This window comes from Sebastes fasciatus, chromosome 12 (genome assembly GCF_043250625.1).
Source record: "Sebastes fasciatus isolate fSebFas1 chromosome 12, fSebFas1.pri, whole genome shotgun sequence".
Taxonomy (NCBI): Eukaryota; Metazoa; Chordata; class Actinopteri; order Perciformes; family Sebastidae; genus Sebastes; species Sebastes fasciatus.
Window position 1 is genome coordinate 8,543,780 of NC_133806.1, and position 13,826 is coordinate 8,557,605.

The 13,826-nt window shown below is 40.8% G+C and overlaps 1 protein-coding gene across 2 annotated transcripts in view; it reads right to left on the reverse strand.

Moving 5' to 3' along the window:
- Positions 1-13,826, reverse strand: part of LOC141778620 (atrial natriuretic peptide receptor 1-like) — an 89,136-nt gene that overhangs the window by 24,922 nt on the left and 50,388 nt on the right. For both annotated transcript variants that reach the window (XR_012596111.1, XM_074652988.1), the window contains exon 5: positions 11,086-11,221. Coding sequence is in view for 1 of the 2 variants with exons in the window: in XM_074652988.1 (XP_074509089.1) it covers positions 11,086-11,221 (136 nt within the window). In the remaining variant the exon portion in view is untranslated. The remainder of the gene's footprint in view (positions 1-11,085; positions 11,222-13,826) is intronic.

Genomic DNA, 13,826 nt, shown 5'->3' on the forward strand with positions numbered 1-13,826 from the left:
CCACGTTAGGTGAAGAGAAAACGTCATGGTTGGGCTTAAAATAAACACATAAACTAAGTACAAAAGAAAAAAAAAACGGAACCAACAAGGCATAAACCTTTAATGCGTAAAATAAGCCGCGCTGTTGCTGAATCTGTCTTCATTTTGGATCGACTACATTTAGTTTAAAAGTTTCTTGGGGGTTTCCAGAGGCGGTGAGTCGTGTCGGACGCTCGTGATTTGCATAAAGTCGCCTCAATTTAATGCAAATGAGGAGCGGGCAACGTGACGGTCCATGTCACGAATTGCGCTACTACTAGAATGCATTGCACGGCTGCTTACATGGACAATCAGTGTGTTCCAATCCGCGTACTTCTGTACTTACACTTGCTACTTTGAGTGCATAAGTGCATTCACACTGGGAAGTACGGCAAAATCCAGTGCACTCAAAGTACCCGGATGTTGTACTCAAAACAGTCAGATCGTTGCGTGTGGAACGCTGGACACTTTCCACACTCAGATAACAGAATAAAACAATACGTAAACATACCGGTGCATTTTCAGCCAACAGGAGGACACATCGTAGGCGCAGAGTGTTCGATTTGAGACGACCCTACCCCGCTGAAATTTACGCACTACTCAAGTGAGTACAGAGTGCACAAAGTGCACTACATTGAAGTGTACTTCTGGAAGTACGTGGATTGGAACACACTCAATGAATGGGATGCGTGGAAAGGACGGAGCCTACATGTACCATTAGAGGCTGTGACGTCATCTAAAGGACTTCAATGACGTCAAAGAACTTCCTCTTTCGCTTCTGAAAGACAACAATCATAATTCACATGTCCTGCACACGCTCCTGTCAGCTGAATCTAAACAGAGGTCGTTTTATGGTTGGGATCGAATGATGAATGTCGTCATTTGTCTCTCGAGGACAGGTCTCTGTGGGTCGGTGCATTCAAATCTGTGCAGCTGACCCTGATGAATACATCCACAGATCTGCTGTAATATTCCCAATCCATCAAACACGGTGAGAAGTGGCTGTCCATTAGTTAATGGAGCGGAAACGGCAGAGAGCGAGCTGTAATCTGATCTCCCTCTCGCTCCTATTCATGGTCTGTACAGCCCGCCTGCATCCTTCCTCTCATGTCCTATTTGTCATGGCTGTAATCTCAGATGAAATCGTATTACTCTGCCTTCCTATCTGTCGCTCTCATTCACGCCTTTTCCTCCTCTTTCATTCTCCCTACTATTATATCCTTTTTCCTTTTTCGGCTCACTGTGGCCTATCACCCTCTATTAACTATTAATATGCATGGATGAGGATTAGTTCCTGTGCGGAGGCAGCACCAGGCAGGATCAGACGGAGAATAAGTAGAGAGGGTGACAGAAAGATGTCCTTTAAAGAGAGTAAATTAAAAATAAAAATGTCAATTTTGACTTAAAATAAGCAAAAAGAAATACCAAGAAGATGAGGTGTTCTTGATCCATCACAATCACAGACAGTATATAAAGACGGACGACATGACAGCTCCCCCAAAGTGAAGCCAAAACATCTGGATCACCCCCTGGTGGCTGGCTGCAGTATAGGTCATAAAGCCCGCCCCCTCCATGTTAGCAGATGGGACATGGGCCACACTAAATGGTCAAAGTACACGTCAAATACATGATGGTTTCTATCATTCTATCATTTTAGGTAGTTCTTATCACGCTGATGTATGTACAAGTGTTCATTTTTCTGATAAGTTTGGTTTTAATTAGTTATTTGATGCTATAAAAAAGTGGTGAGACGTCATGATTGACAGCTGCTCTGAGGGAAGTAGTCACTTGTACGAGAGAGGAGATATAACTTTCCATAACCGCGATTGTCTGTTTCAAACATAAAGTTTATATAAGCGTCTTTATGTACAGTTTGTGGTTCATACAGTCACTGTTTCATTCACAACAGAACTGATCCCAACTGCGTCTGTTTAATAGAATTTACTTTCAAACAGAACCAGTACAGGTCTGTTTTTAGGAGCCTGTGTTTTGGTCCTGAAAGCCGAAACCTGTTGCCTAGTAACCTAGGATCAACTCATCCTAGGTTTATCCTGCTTATAAATCAAAGATTAGAAAAGGCTGACGAATCTCATTGTAACATCTGTGCTCTTTCATCACACGGCGTCAGAGCAGGTAAACAGGTTCATCACACCGCAGCATGGAAACACAATAATAATCTATACGGCAGCCAGGAGGAGACACGAAGCACAGTTTTATAAATGACTGTCTGACAGCCTGTCTGCTCTCTGCTGTCAGCTCACCCTTTCTCTCATTTCAGGCAAATGTCAAAATCATTTCTGAAGCTGGAACCCATCTCAGGGAACGACCAAAACCGTTTTCAGTTGTGTCTTTTAGTGTGACCGTAAACTGGCAGCGATCCTGGAGGTTCATCTGAGGGAGGAAACCCACATGACCAAGATTCACATCAATTAACTTTTGTCATCAGTGTTTCGAAAAAGTTGAAACAAGTTGCTGTGATTTCTGTCCATAATGAGGTAAATGAGTACCTATACCTATTACTGTACTAGACGATAAAATCTGAGCATCTCGTCATTTTACAAAAGGCTGTTTGGTTTATTCCTTAGAATAAAGCCTGAAATCCTCAGGAAATGATTTGTCCTCTGGAGAAAATTATTATCTGAACCAAATTTCTTTGGCAGTCCATCCAGTAGCTGTAGAGATATTTCATCAACAGTGCCATCCATAAAGCCACTTAATTAATCGGTTAATGGAAAATAGTATTGAGAAATGTGTTGATGAAGAAATAATAAGTAGTTGGAGCCTTGTTCGAATTTTAGCTTTAGCAACCTTTTCAAAAGACGTCTAAAACGGTCGTAAAACTGCAGTGGGTAGAAGTGGAGCAAATCTGATTAAAAAAAGTTATTTTTATAAAACGGTCACTACATCCTAACAGTATACATGAGACAGATAATCTGAAAAAAATCATGTGCCTCTGTGTCCTCCGGTACTCCTAATGGCATCTGCAAGATATCACAGACCGGAGAAAAACAACCAATCAGAGCCGAGCTGGAGCCTGCCGTCTCTGAGTAGCTGTCAATCACTCGCAAACTCCGATCAAAGGGTCAAACTAGGCAGCGCTGATCAAATATGAATCAATATTCTGTTACTGTAATGCCTATTTCTCTCCTCAAGTGTTCTCAGAAACATCTTGTAGTGTACGGTTTAGCTGTAAAATGAGAAAGTTTGTGAACCGGCAGCCATGGTGCGATCAGTTGAGGAAATACCAAGCACCGCCCACCAGCTGGAGCACAGCCAAACGTCACTCTGAAATGACCTGTGATTGGTCAAAGTCTCCCGTCACGGACTAGATTTTTTAAAGCCTGAAAACAGAGCCATGAGGAGGTGCACAAGTCTAATTTTCTGCCTATTGCAGGTTTAACTGTCAGCTTGAAACCTGTCCAAATGTAATTAATCAGCCCGGAGCAGAGCCCTCTTCACAGCTGCTACAGAGACATGGCGACGCTGCCGTGACGCTAACAGAGGCTGTATAAAAGGCCACGCAGTGATGGATGTCCACGGGGGGAGAAAAGAGAGACGGGCAGACAGGCAGAGATAGGAGTGCAGAGGGCAGCAGGGTGGAGGAGGGACAAGGACCAGAGCTCCAGCTGAAAGGCAGGAGGCTTCTGGTTTCACACAATTACATTTCAGGGCTATTTTTGGGGGGTCTCCTTCGCCGTCTTACAGGGGCTTCTGGCAATGAGACGAGGAGAGAAGAAAAATCAGTAACAAGGGGAGATGGATGAGAGGAGACACAAAAAACAACAAAAAACCTGATTGAATGACAGAAATGAGACAGAGAGAGAAGAGGAAATCAAAAAAAAATGACAAAAGAGATGGGAAATGAAGGACAGTAACTGAAATAGAGTGAAGAAGATTCACTTCATCTTCAGCAAGGTTGATTACAAAGTAAAAGGAAACATTTAAAGCAGACCTCATTATTATTTCACCTCATGTGTGCGAGACAAAACGGGAACCGACTCATTAACAATAAAAGAGCCATCAAAAACTCCAAAGGGGAACTTAAATTAGATGCTGATTATAATTAAAAGTTAATTATAGTGAGAATAATGTGCTATAAATAAAAGCTTCATTTCAACCATAATAAACATTCATTCATTATTTAATATTGAAAACTTTATTCTTCATTTATGTTTAAGTGTATTTGCCTGTAGACTAACTCAAAATGTTTGCATGTTCACTAAAAGACTCTTGAGGTTACCATATCTTGTAATTAATTAACTGGAAATTTACCAATTAAAAATCTGTCTCCATTTTCCCTCTGGTTAGTTTTTCCAGGACAGTTCTTGGAAATGATTTTGAAATTATGGCTCTGTAGAATAAAGCGACATCATTCTCCTCTTTGAATACAGGACAGCCAATCTAATTGAACTCTGGAGATTAATTTTTTAAGGTACCTTATCGTGGACCACAGGGATGGACAATCTGACAAATTCAAATTTGTTTCTTGAAGCTGCATGAAGCAATTCATTAAACAAATGGAAGTTTGTGTTGCTGGTGGTTTCTTTAACGTGGAGGTCACAGAGAGCGGTGACAGCAGAGACACTAATAGAGGTGAAAAAAGAAGTGGAGAGCAGGACAAATAAGCTGCGTGCACACATCTGACCCTGCGGTGTTTTCGTGAGGACTAAAGCTTCAGATGGTGAGGGGACATATGATAGAAAAAAAAAATCTAAGTGTAAATGCTGCAAATTACGACAAAGTGCAACAGAAACAGACTTGGTGAATAAACCACTCCACTGAAGAGACTAAAAGTAGCTGCAGAAGAAAACATGAGATGTGTGGAGCGAGACTGCAACCTTCCTCACATTAATCAAAGTATTCTCATACAACGGTTTGTATGATATCTTTCGTTCATTTTCTACAAATGCCTAGCAACAGGTGTCAATTTCCGCTTGGTACATGCATACTGTTTTTTTAAAATAAACTTCCGTCTTCACAGGAAAAAACTTCTTTAGGTTTAGGCAATAAAACTACTTAATAAGGTTTAGGAAAAGATTAAGGTTTGGCTTAAATAACTCTGGAAGTGGCGTTACCTTAGAATGTACCTTACGTGACACAAAAAAATCAAGGTACAGTGTGTAAGATTTGGCAGCATCTAGTGGTGTGGTTGCAGATTGCAACCAACTGAGTACCCCTCCGCTCTGGGCTACTGTAGAAACACGGCGGAGCAACATGATGGACAACGTGAAGAGGATCCGCTACCCATGTAGATATGAATGGCTCATTCTGAGCTAACGAAAACAACGATTTTTAGTTTCAGGTGATAATACACTAATGAAAACATATATGAATATTATATTCAATTTCTGCTAATAGTTCCCCTGAAATGTTACACACTGTTCCTTTAATATTATTATTTATTAGTTACAAATTAGTTTTTAAAACTGTTGCAGTGGTGCAGAATCAGCTCCACCAGCTGTTCATCTAAATCAACCAATGAACTCATATTCACACAACAGAAGAGGCCAGTTTTCTGGCAAAATCGGGTAAAAATTAAACAACGGTCCTATTTTTACCTCTGAAATAAAACTGAGATTGTGAGTAGTGATCCAGAGATGTGGAACGAGGCTGATAACGTCCCACTCCTTACAGGACAAAAGCTGAATCAACACTGAAGCGGTGAAACATGTCAATCATCATCCAGAAAGGGTGCTCTAGCTCACATTAAATGCCATCAATTCTCTCACTGTCAGTCACCGCTTTCCTCCTCCTCCACCCTGATGACCTCTTAGCCTTCAAAATAAAACACCACCTCAACTCTGAGGCTCAGCCAAGCAAACAGCACAGCCGGCACAGAGAGCTCCAGAGACAGAAACCCTGAGACCGATCAATCAATGCTGCTGCTTCGTCGTCTCGTTGGACAGATCGGGTGGCGACAGCTCGTTGTTGGCTGAGATGACGAGAGTGTCGTCGGCGTGGGCAGGTGAACGAGTCTGACCTGACTGAGGATGGAGAAGCTGTGAGTTTGTGTGTGTGCTTTACATGTGTGATTTGTGTGTTTTGGAGTGGTTACAACGGAGGAAGTTGGTGGAGTTTCATGTCATTCATCAACTGGATCTGCAAACTGAACTCACCTCTGACGCACAGAAACCTCCCTTCATACCCACAATAACAACTGTGGGTTTAAACTGGCCGCACATCTGAAATCACTGCAGTACGTCTAGTTCTCAGTTCGGACTGGCTGAGGTACATTCAGATGTTACAAAATCCACAACAAACCAACCTCAGACGGACCAAATAAAAGTGATTTTAGAGCAGCTGAAAGAGTAGTTTCCTGCACTCAAACAAAGCCACGTGCCTCCCACCTGCATCTTATTAATAGACTCCTGAACGTAGCACAGCATCAGGATAAAGTGGAAACAATTCCTGTGACATCTCCTGCAGTGAACGGAAATGGGCTTCCAGAGAGCTGAGCATGATCTCTGCTTCTGCTGTCTGTTGCCAGCATGGAACGAGACGAAGAGGAGGCCGAGCGATGCCATTTTCTTTCCTTCCCTCTCCCGTTTCCTTTTCCAGGATCCTGAAGAGAAGCAGAGGGGGAAACATCTGCTCTTCCAAAAGAAGCCAAAAGAACCAACCGACATGATGCGTCTTTTCCAGGCTCAGTGATGTGAAGCAGCGGGCTCACATTCACATTTACATCAGCTTCTTTTCTACAGCTCGGCCTGGAGCTAAGTGCTGTCTTTGTGTCTTCTCTGCCCGACAGCAGCTAAATAATAATAATGTCCTCTCAACACACTGACATTTACAAAGTTTAATATATCGGCAACACAAGTTACCTGCTTGCTACCTTGTCAACCAAGGAGACGGATGTACTTCCTGAAAAAATTATATTATTGATAATAAAACTGCCAAATGCAACATTCTCATCCAGTGCATTATTAAAAAATGCCTTTCGTGACAAAGAAATAACTGAAGTGATGCAAATCGCACTTCTGTTGGATTCCACTAGCATTTTGCTAACAGGTGGAATCTGTGTTGTTTGTATTGTCAACGGTTTTTGACATATCATGGTGTGTCCAGTAGGAGAAAAGTTTTCTTATTGTGTCCACTGGATGCAGCAGCTGAATCGCGTTAGTTGGCGTTCCGATCGAAAATAGCTAGAGTTGTTCCGATACCAGTATGCCTCGGACGCCTCCGATACAGCCTAAAGTGTTGGATCGAGTATCGGCGAGTACGCAAGTCTATGGACCGATCAGCCCGGCTCTGATTGGTTGTTTTCCTCCGGTGTTTATTTTCAGATTACCTGTCTCATGCACTACTGTCAGGACATAGTGACCGTTTTATAAAAAATACTTTTTAAAATCATATTTGCTCCAATTATACAAGTTGATTTACCTAAAAAAAAAAAGATCCTCTGATTTACAGATGTCTCTTTACACATACATGAACTCATCGCCGTTTTCAGTCCAAAATGGTGGCAACGCTGCCACAGCGCCATCTAGCAGCTGTTGTCAAAACAGCACCATAGTTTTATCTCTTTGTTTCTCTCTTTGGTACAGTGAGATGCATCATTCCCTGAAGTTTCAACTAAATCTGATCCAGGAGAGCAGGAATATTGTCCTGACAGTTGGCGGACAGTAAGACTGAGATGGAATTCAAAGTCCCTCAGTGGACTTGTTTCCAGTAAAACTGTCCAAAGAGATGTTTAAATCTAAATTATAAGCATAATGGAAGCTAGATGAGGCCACAGGGTCAATTCTTGCCATGTAAAACACAGATATTTAAATTTCTGCAGTGAATTGTAACATTTTGCTCGTTCTGTATGAACCAACAGCCTGTTTGTGATTCACATTTTAATCACTTTAGTAGAGAAAACTCTCCAAAGAAACTCCATGTGAAGTGGTGAGGAAGTGAGGGGTCAAAGGTCACAGAAGTCTGACAGCAGATGGATGAAACACTGCGATGATGGAGGATCATGTTGCATGATACTGTATCACTCCTCCTCCTCCTCTCTGGTCTTATTTATGGCTTTTATTGTGAAAGAGCAAAGTGGGACTGAGATGGTGCAATAAAAGTCCAACAAATTGAAGTGAATCATTTTTCAAATAGCGATAATAGAGCGGATCAGTGATGTAACACGGTGTGACAGATTCACTTGGTGAAACTGTTGAAATCATCTGGTTTGTGTTTAATGAATGAAACAGTGATGGATGGTGCTTTCATCCAGCTCCCCTTTCTTCTTTGCTATGTCACTATTTCCTCTGACAGCGGCAGGGTTTGGGTGGAGGTCAGAGGGCAGGACTGTAAAGATTAACGGATACTTTACAGACCTCTGCACGGGAAGCGAGGTATATTATATAATAATTGCTGAGCCTCTCTTCATTATATTCCATTATATTTTGAATTATCACCTGCCGCTTGAATTTAGTGTTTTCCTTAACAGAAATAAAAACATTGTTGTTGATCCAACCTTGTAAAGTGAGTTGATGTTTTTTCCTCGACAAAAAAAAAGATTTTTTTTCAAGGCTCCTTATGTGTTTTTAACCTACAATGGCCCTAATATGGCGTACATTACTGTGCCTTTGATGCAAGTATTGAGTTTGCTCTTGTTGACAAAATCATCAAGGTGGCACCAGATTGACATTAAATACCAAACTGTCGGAGCGCTCCGTGAAAACAGTTCCCTACATGTAAGCCTTAGACCTTCTCTGTCGCAGATGAATGATTCTTTATTTCCTGCCGAGCTTATATCAGAGCAGAACATACTGTACATTCTTAAGAGGTTGCATGGAAAACTGGCATTCACTGAGGGTGCAGCGTTGCAGATATGAGCTTTTAGATAAGCTCTCTAAAGAGGGAAATACAACACAATGAGACCAACAGAAGCCAAGGTCTGAGGTCACAAGTCAAAGTTAGACACTAACTCAGATTTTAGAATTAATTATGAAGCTTTTCAGAAGCTTGTTAAATACAGACCCAGGTCGAAGAAATAAAAGAAAAGATATAATAATGTGGTTTTTTTTGTTTGTTTCATTCAAATGTAAAAACATTATACAACCTACTGCCCAACCCTTTCCAAATCTCTTCCATCTGCTAGCAGGTCTGTTGATGGCCTGGATGGGGTGGCCCTGAGGTCACAGGGACCTTGATCTTTGACTACCAAAATGTAATAAGTGCATCCTTGAGTCCAAGTGGACGTTTGTGTCAAATTTGAAGGAATTCCCTGCAGGCGTTCCGGAAATATCTCGTTCATAATATCAGATGGACGGACAACCCGAAAACATAATGTCACCGGCACGGAGGCATAAAAACATCATCTCAACATCACTTTATCCGATAATGATAATAGTTTATGAATGTTATTACATTTCCATAACGTTAAATTCCCTCACAGCACAGTGAAGCTTTTGTCAGCAGTCTGTTTACACAAGTAAATAGAGACGTTTTTGGTGATTATCATCGTTGTGTTTTTCCTCGTCAGCCGTCTGCCTTCTCAAAACTTCACAACAGTTTGTAGAATAAAGTGACAACTGAAGGAGCTTCTGCAGGATGTTCACAGAAAATGCAGGAACAGGAGCAGAGCTTAGACTGGTTTATGTTATATTGTAGTTTTGAATGATTACCGCAGCAGACTGATAAGGATTCTTTAAACGATAAATAATATAAATTTGAATAAATCTGAACACTGGCAGGGTAATCAACGATCCACAATCTTCTTTAGTCATAGTCGATATGGTCGGCAATCGGCACCAAACCCCAAATCAACAGGCTCAGTCCCTGAAGGTCAGCCAAAAGGTGCAGCCAAAATCTCCTCACTTACCATAAAGGTATACTTCACCTGATCTATAATATATATATATATATATATATATATATATATATATATATATATAGTATCATCTGTGAATAGAATGGGGCGCCAAAAAATTAGCGAGTACGGTCTATACCTGCACTATATGAAAAGCATTTGAGATAACTTATGTTATGATTTGGCGCTGTATAAAAATAAATTGAAATGCATTGAACCACAGCGTCACCCAAGATTTTAAATCTGAATTTGAACACTATTTTTCTCAGTCGTCTTTCCCACAGGAGCGGAGCAGGACGCACAGACGAGATCACCTTGTGTCCTCACATATAATAACCTCAGCATCTCATAATGAGTTTGACCTCGGTGTCAGTATCATTTCATTCCAGTGGGTGTCACAGTTCTCAAGTGGTGAGCATTCATTTTGGAGTGACGCTCCAGCGTTAATTTGACTCGGAGTGTAAATGAAACTTCTCACTGAATCCATAACAGATAAGTGTGCTCAGGTGGAGTGGTTTGTGCCACAGCTGTAGATAATGAAACTCCAGAAGTTTATCAAACACACACACTGGTGCTCCAAAGTCAAAGCAGGTATTTGCCAGTTGACAGCTGACGAGAAACACCAGCCGTTACATCACGAAAAGAGACGACGTGCACACCATTTCTGCATTTTTAAATGCTCAAGGAAAAGTTCTCTGCTTTCTGTCATGAGTCAGAATGAATTTATCTTCTAACAGCACAGAGCTACGGCCCGGTACATGAACCAACAGCTGACAACAAACATGCTAAATATTCACTTTCTATTTTTGCCACAATGGAACCACAACTCAATTCAATGTAATATTTAATCACGATTAATCACATGATTGTCCATGATTAATCGTGATTAATCGTGATTAATATCAACTTTCAGCACATCCTAAGGAAGTATGGATGAATTTTGCTGTTGCCACTTTGTGGTGTGACATCTCTGTGAATCTCTGGCAGCTTCGAGAGGTTAACCGTGCTCTTTTAAAAGAGGGTTTGAAAAACGGTGGGGAAAGAAATGAATATTTTGAGACATGATAATACAGTAGCAACATCCACAGCCATGCGCACCATAATTCCCTGTTTCACGTACGTCCTCCTTCTCAGTGACTAAACTATTGCCCCAGACATGAAAAAACACTAACAACACAAAGAAAAAGGGATTTTAAGGAGCAGAAAAGAAGCAGGAGTAAAATGTTTTTACCCTGATACATAAAATCGCACAACAACGTTAAAAATGCACTGACCGTGGAAGGTTCGATTCCACATCCTCTTGGTGACGACTTTTCCCGAAGGCCGGCCGGCGGACATGGACATGGTCTCGTTCAGAGCGTGAGTGTAGAGCATCAAACCGTCATAAAATCCTCCAGCTATGATGTTCATCTGGAAGAGAAAAAGAAATGAACACTAAGAAAATAAACTAAAATCCTTTCTTATAATTGTCTTTTTCATTCACTCTTTCCTTGTGTATGAATCACTTAAGAATATCTATGTTTCGATTACTTTCTGTTATTTTAAATATAGATAGGGCTGTCAAAGTTAAAGTGATAACGCGTTAACGCAAATTTTGTTTTAACTGCACTAATTTCCTTAAACCATTAATTCAATTTGCGATTTTTAGGTTATAGCGTGCTAAGGAATCCATCGGTACCAACCATGTCATAATAGCTTTTCGGGAAAGAAGCCAAATAACGCTCCAAACTTACACTACATTTTGATGAGGAAAAACTGTCATGGCCATTTTCAAAGGGGTCCCTTGACCTCTGACCTCAAGATATGTGAATGTAAATGGGTTCTATGGGTACCCACGAGTCTCCCCTTTACAGACATGCCCAACTTTATGATAATCACATGCAGTTTGGGGCAAGTCATAGTCAAGTCAGCACACTGACACACTGACAGCTGTTGTTGTCTGTTGGGCTGCAGTTTGCCATGTTATGATTTAAACATATTGTTTATGCTAAATGCAGTACCTGTGAGGGTTTCTGGACAATATTTGTCATTGTTTTGTGTTGTTAATTGATTTCCAATAATAATATATACATACATTTGCATTAAAGCAGCATATTTGCCCACTACCATGTTGATATGAGTATTAATTTCCCTTTAGGGTACATTTTGAACAGACAAGAAATGTGCATTTACTTTGCAATTAATTGGCTTAATCATGGACAGTCATGCAATATTTTAATCGATTGACAGTCCTAGTAACCATCGTCATTTTATGCCAAACTATGATGTTTTTTACTCAACCTAACCAAATAGTTTTGTTGCATTTGTTTTGTTTTGTTTCAATTTACAACGTTAACCACACTTTTTAAACTGTTTACAACTGCGACCATAATCCCAGAGAAAATGAAACGTAATTGAGAATGCGGTTTAGTTGTATGGGAACATAATTCTGTAGGAGACAGGATTATTGTGCGACTTTGGTGTTTTAAGGGGTTAGTTCGAATTCACCAAAGTACTATAGGTAATACAATGACTATGGAAAAGTACCTCACACAACCCCACTTCAAAACATCTCGAACTATCCCATTACATGCACATATGGAGGGAACATTGGGCTGTCCGCATACTTTTATGTGAATAGAACTGACTGGGATCATGTTGTAAAGCTTTTGTGTTTGTCTGACTCACTGTTCCTGCTGTTTATCTAAACACTCCACTCAAACACCCAGATCACCATCATTACAAGCAGCCAGTATCAGAGAGGATTGTGGGTAATCATGCATTGATTTTACTCTAAAGTGATGGAGACACTTTGTTTTGAGTGGACTGGTCAGTCCTGCCAGTTGAACTGTTAATGGTCCCCGTTTCAAATGCAATTAAAATGCGATAAGAGTTGATTTCAGAGTCAGCAGCAAATGATAGACCTGTTCCATCAGCAGACGGCGATTTTCACTGTTACTCGTCTCAGTAGTGAGCTATTTAGAGCGAGTGATTGTTATGATGATGTTATCTTTATCATACTTACTATAGAATGCTGCAGGAGTGAGTCCTAAAACCTGGAAATGAGTTAGCATTTTTTGCACTTCCGGTTACCTCACCTTGAAGTCAATGCCAGGCTGCCATTGTAAATAAGAATTTATTCTTAATTGACTTGCCTGGTTAAATAAAGGTTTAATAAAATGGTTATTTTGAATGGGTTTTTGGTTGCAGTTATTAAGCTATGGACGTAAAGTAAAATAAGTCAACGTTGACTTATAGTTTCACACGGGACATGAAGAGCGGTCTCCTGGTTGGAGGTCTTGTGTTTGTTTGATCCATCCACCGTGACCTTCTCTCTATGCGGACTTCCGCAGACTATCATTACAAGTGTTTTTGTGATCACGTGGGCAACGATAACCTCACGAGATCGAGGCGGCCGCAGTTGCTCTCAACCGACTGCAAGCATATCTTGTGTGGTTGATTATAATAATAATGAAGGTTATCTATATAGCACTTATCAAAACGAGTGCTCATTACAAACTGCTTTACAAAGCAGACATAACAATAATAAAGGATAGAATCCAATACCAGATACACGCACATTTCCACATAGATTTACAAACAAATATAAATAAATCCGAACATGGTCTGTAAACTACGAGTAGCCTACAGATCAGATCAAACAGGATGTAACTATTCCTGTGATTTCCTGTAAATTCTTTGAAGGCTGCTGGAAACGGCTGGAAACTGTCCGACTTGATCGCAGCTTTTTGTCATCGCCCCCTGCTGCTGCCGCCTGATCTCGTCTACTTTCCAGGTGAGGCGCAGGTCCAATTATTCTACCAGAGTTAGCGGGTATTCCCTTAAACCATCAACTTTCCTCTGAAGACCCTGAAGGTCCGATCTGACAGAAGTGATGGGCCTGAAATCAAAACAACCGACTGATGACGACACTGGCTGATCATAGTATTTAAAATCCACCGATGTTGGCACGGAGCTGTGAGGAAACAGCGTGAAAGCCTGGTTAATGGTTAAAAATATAAAAGCCTGGAAATTA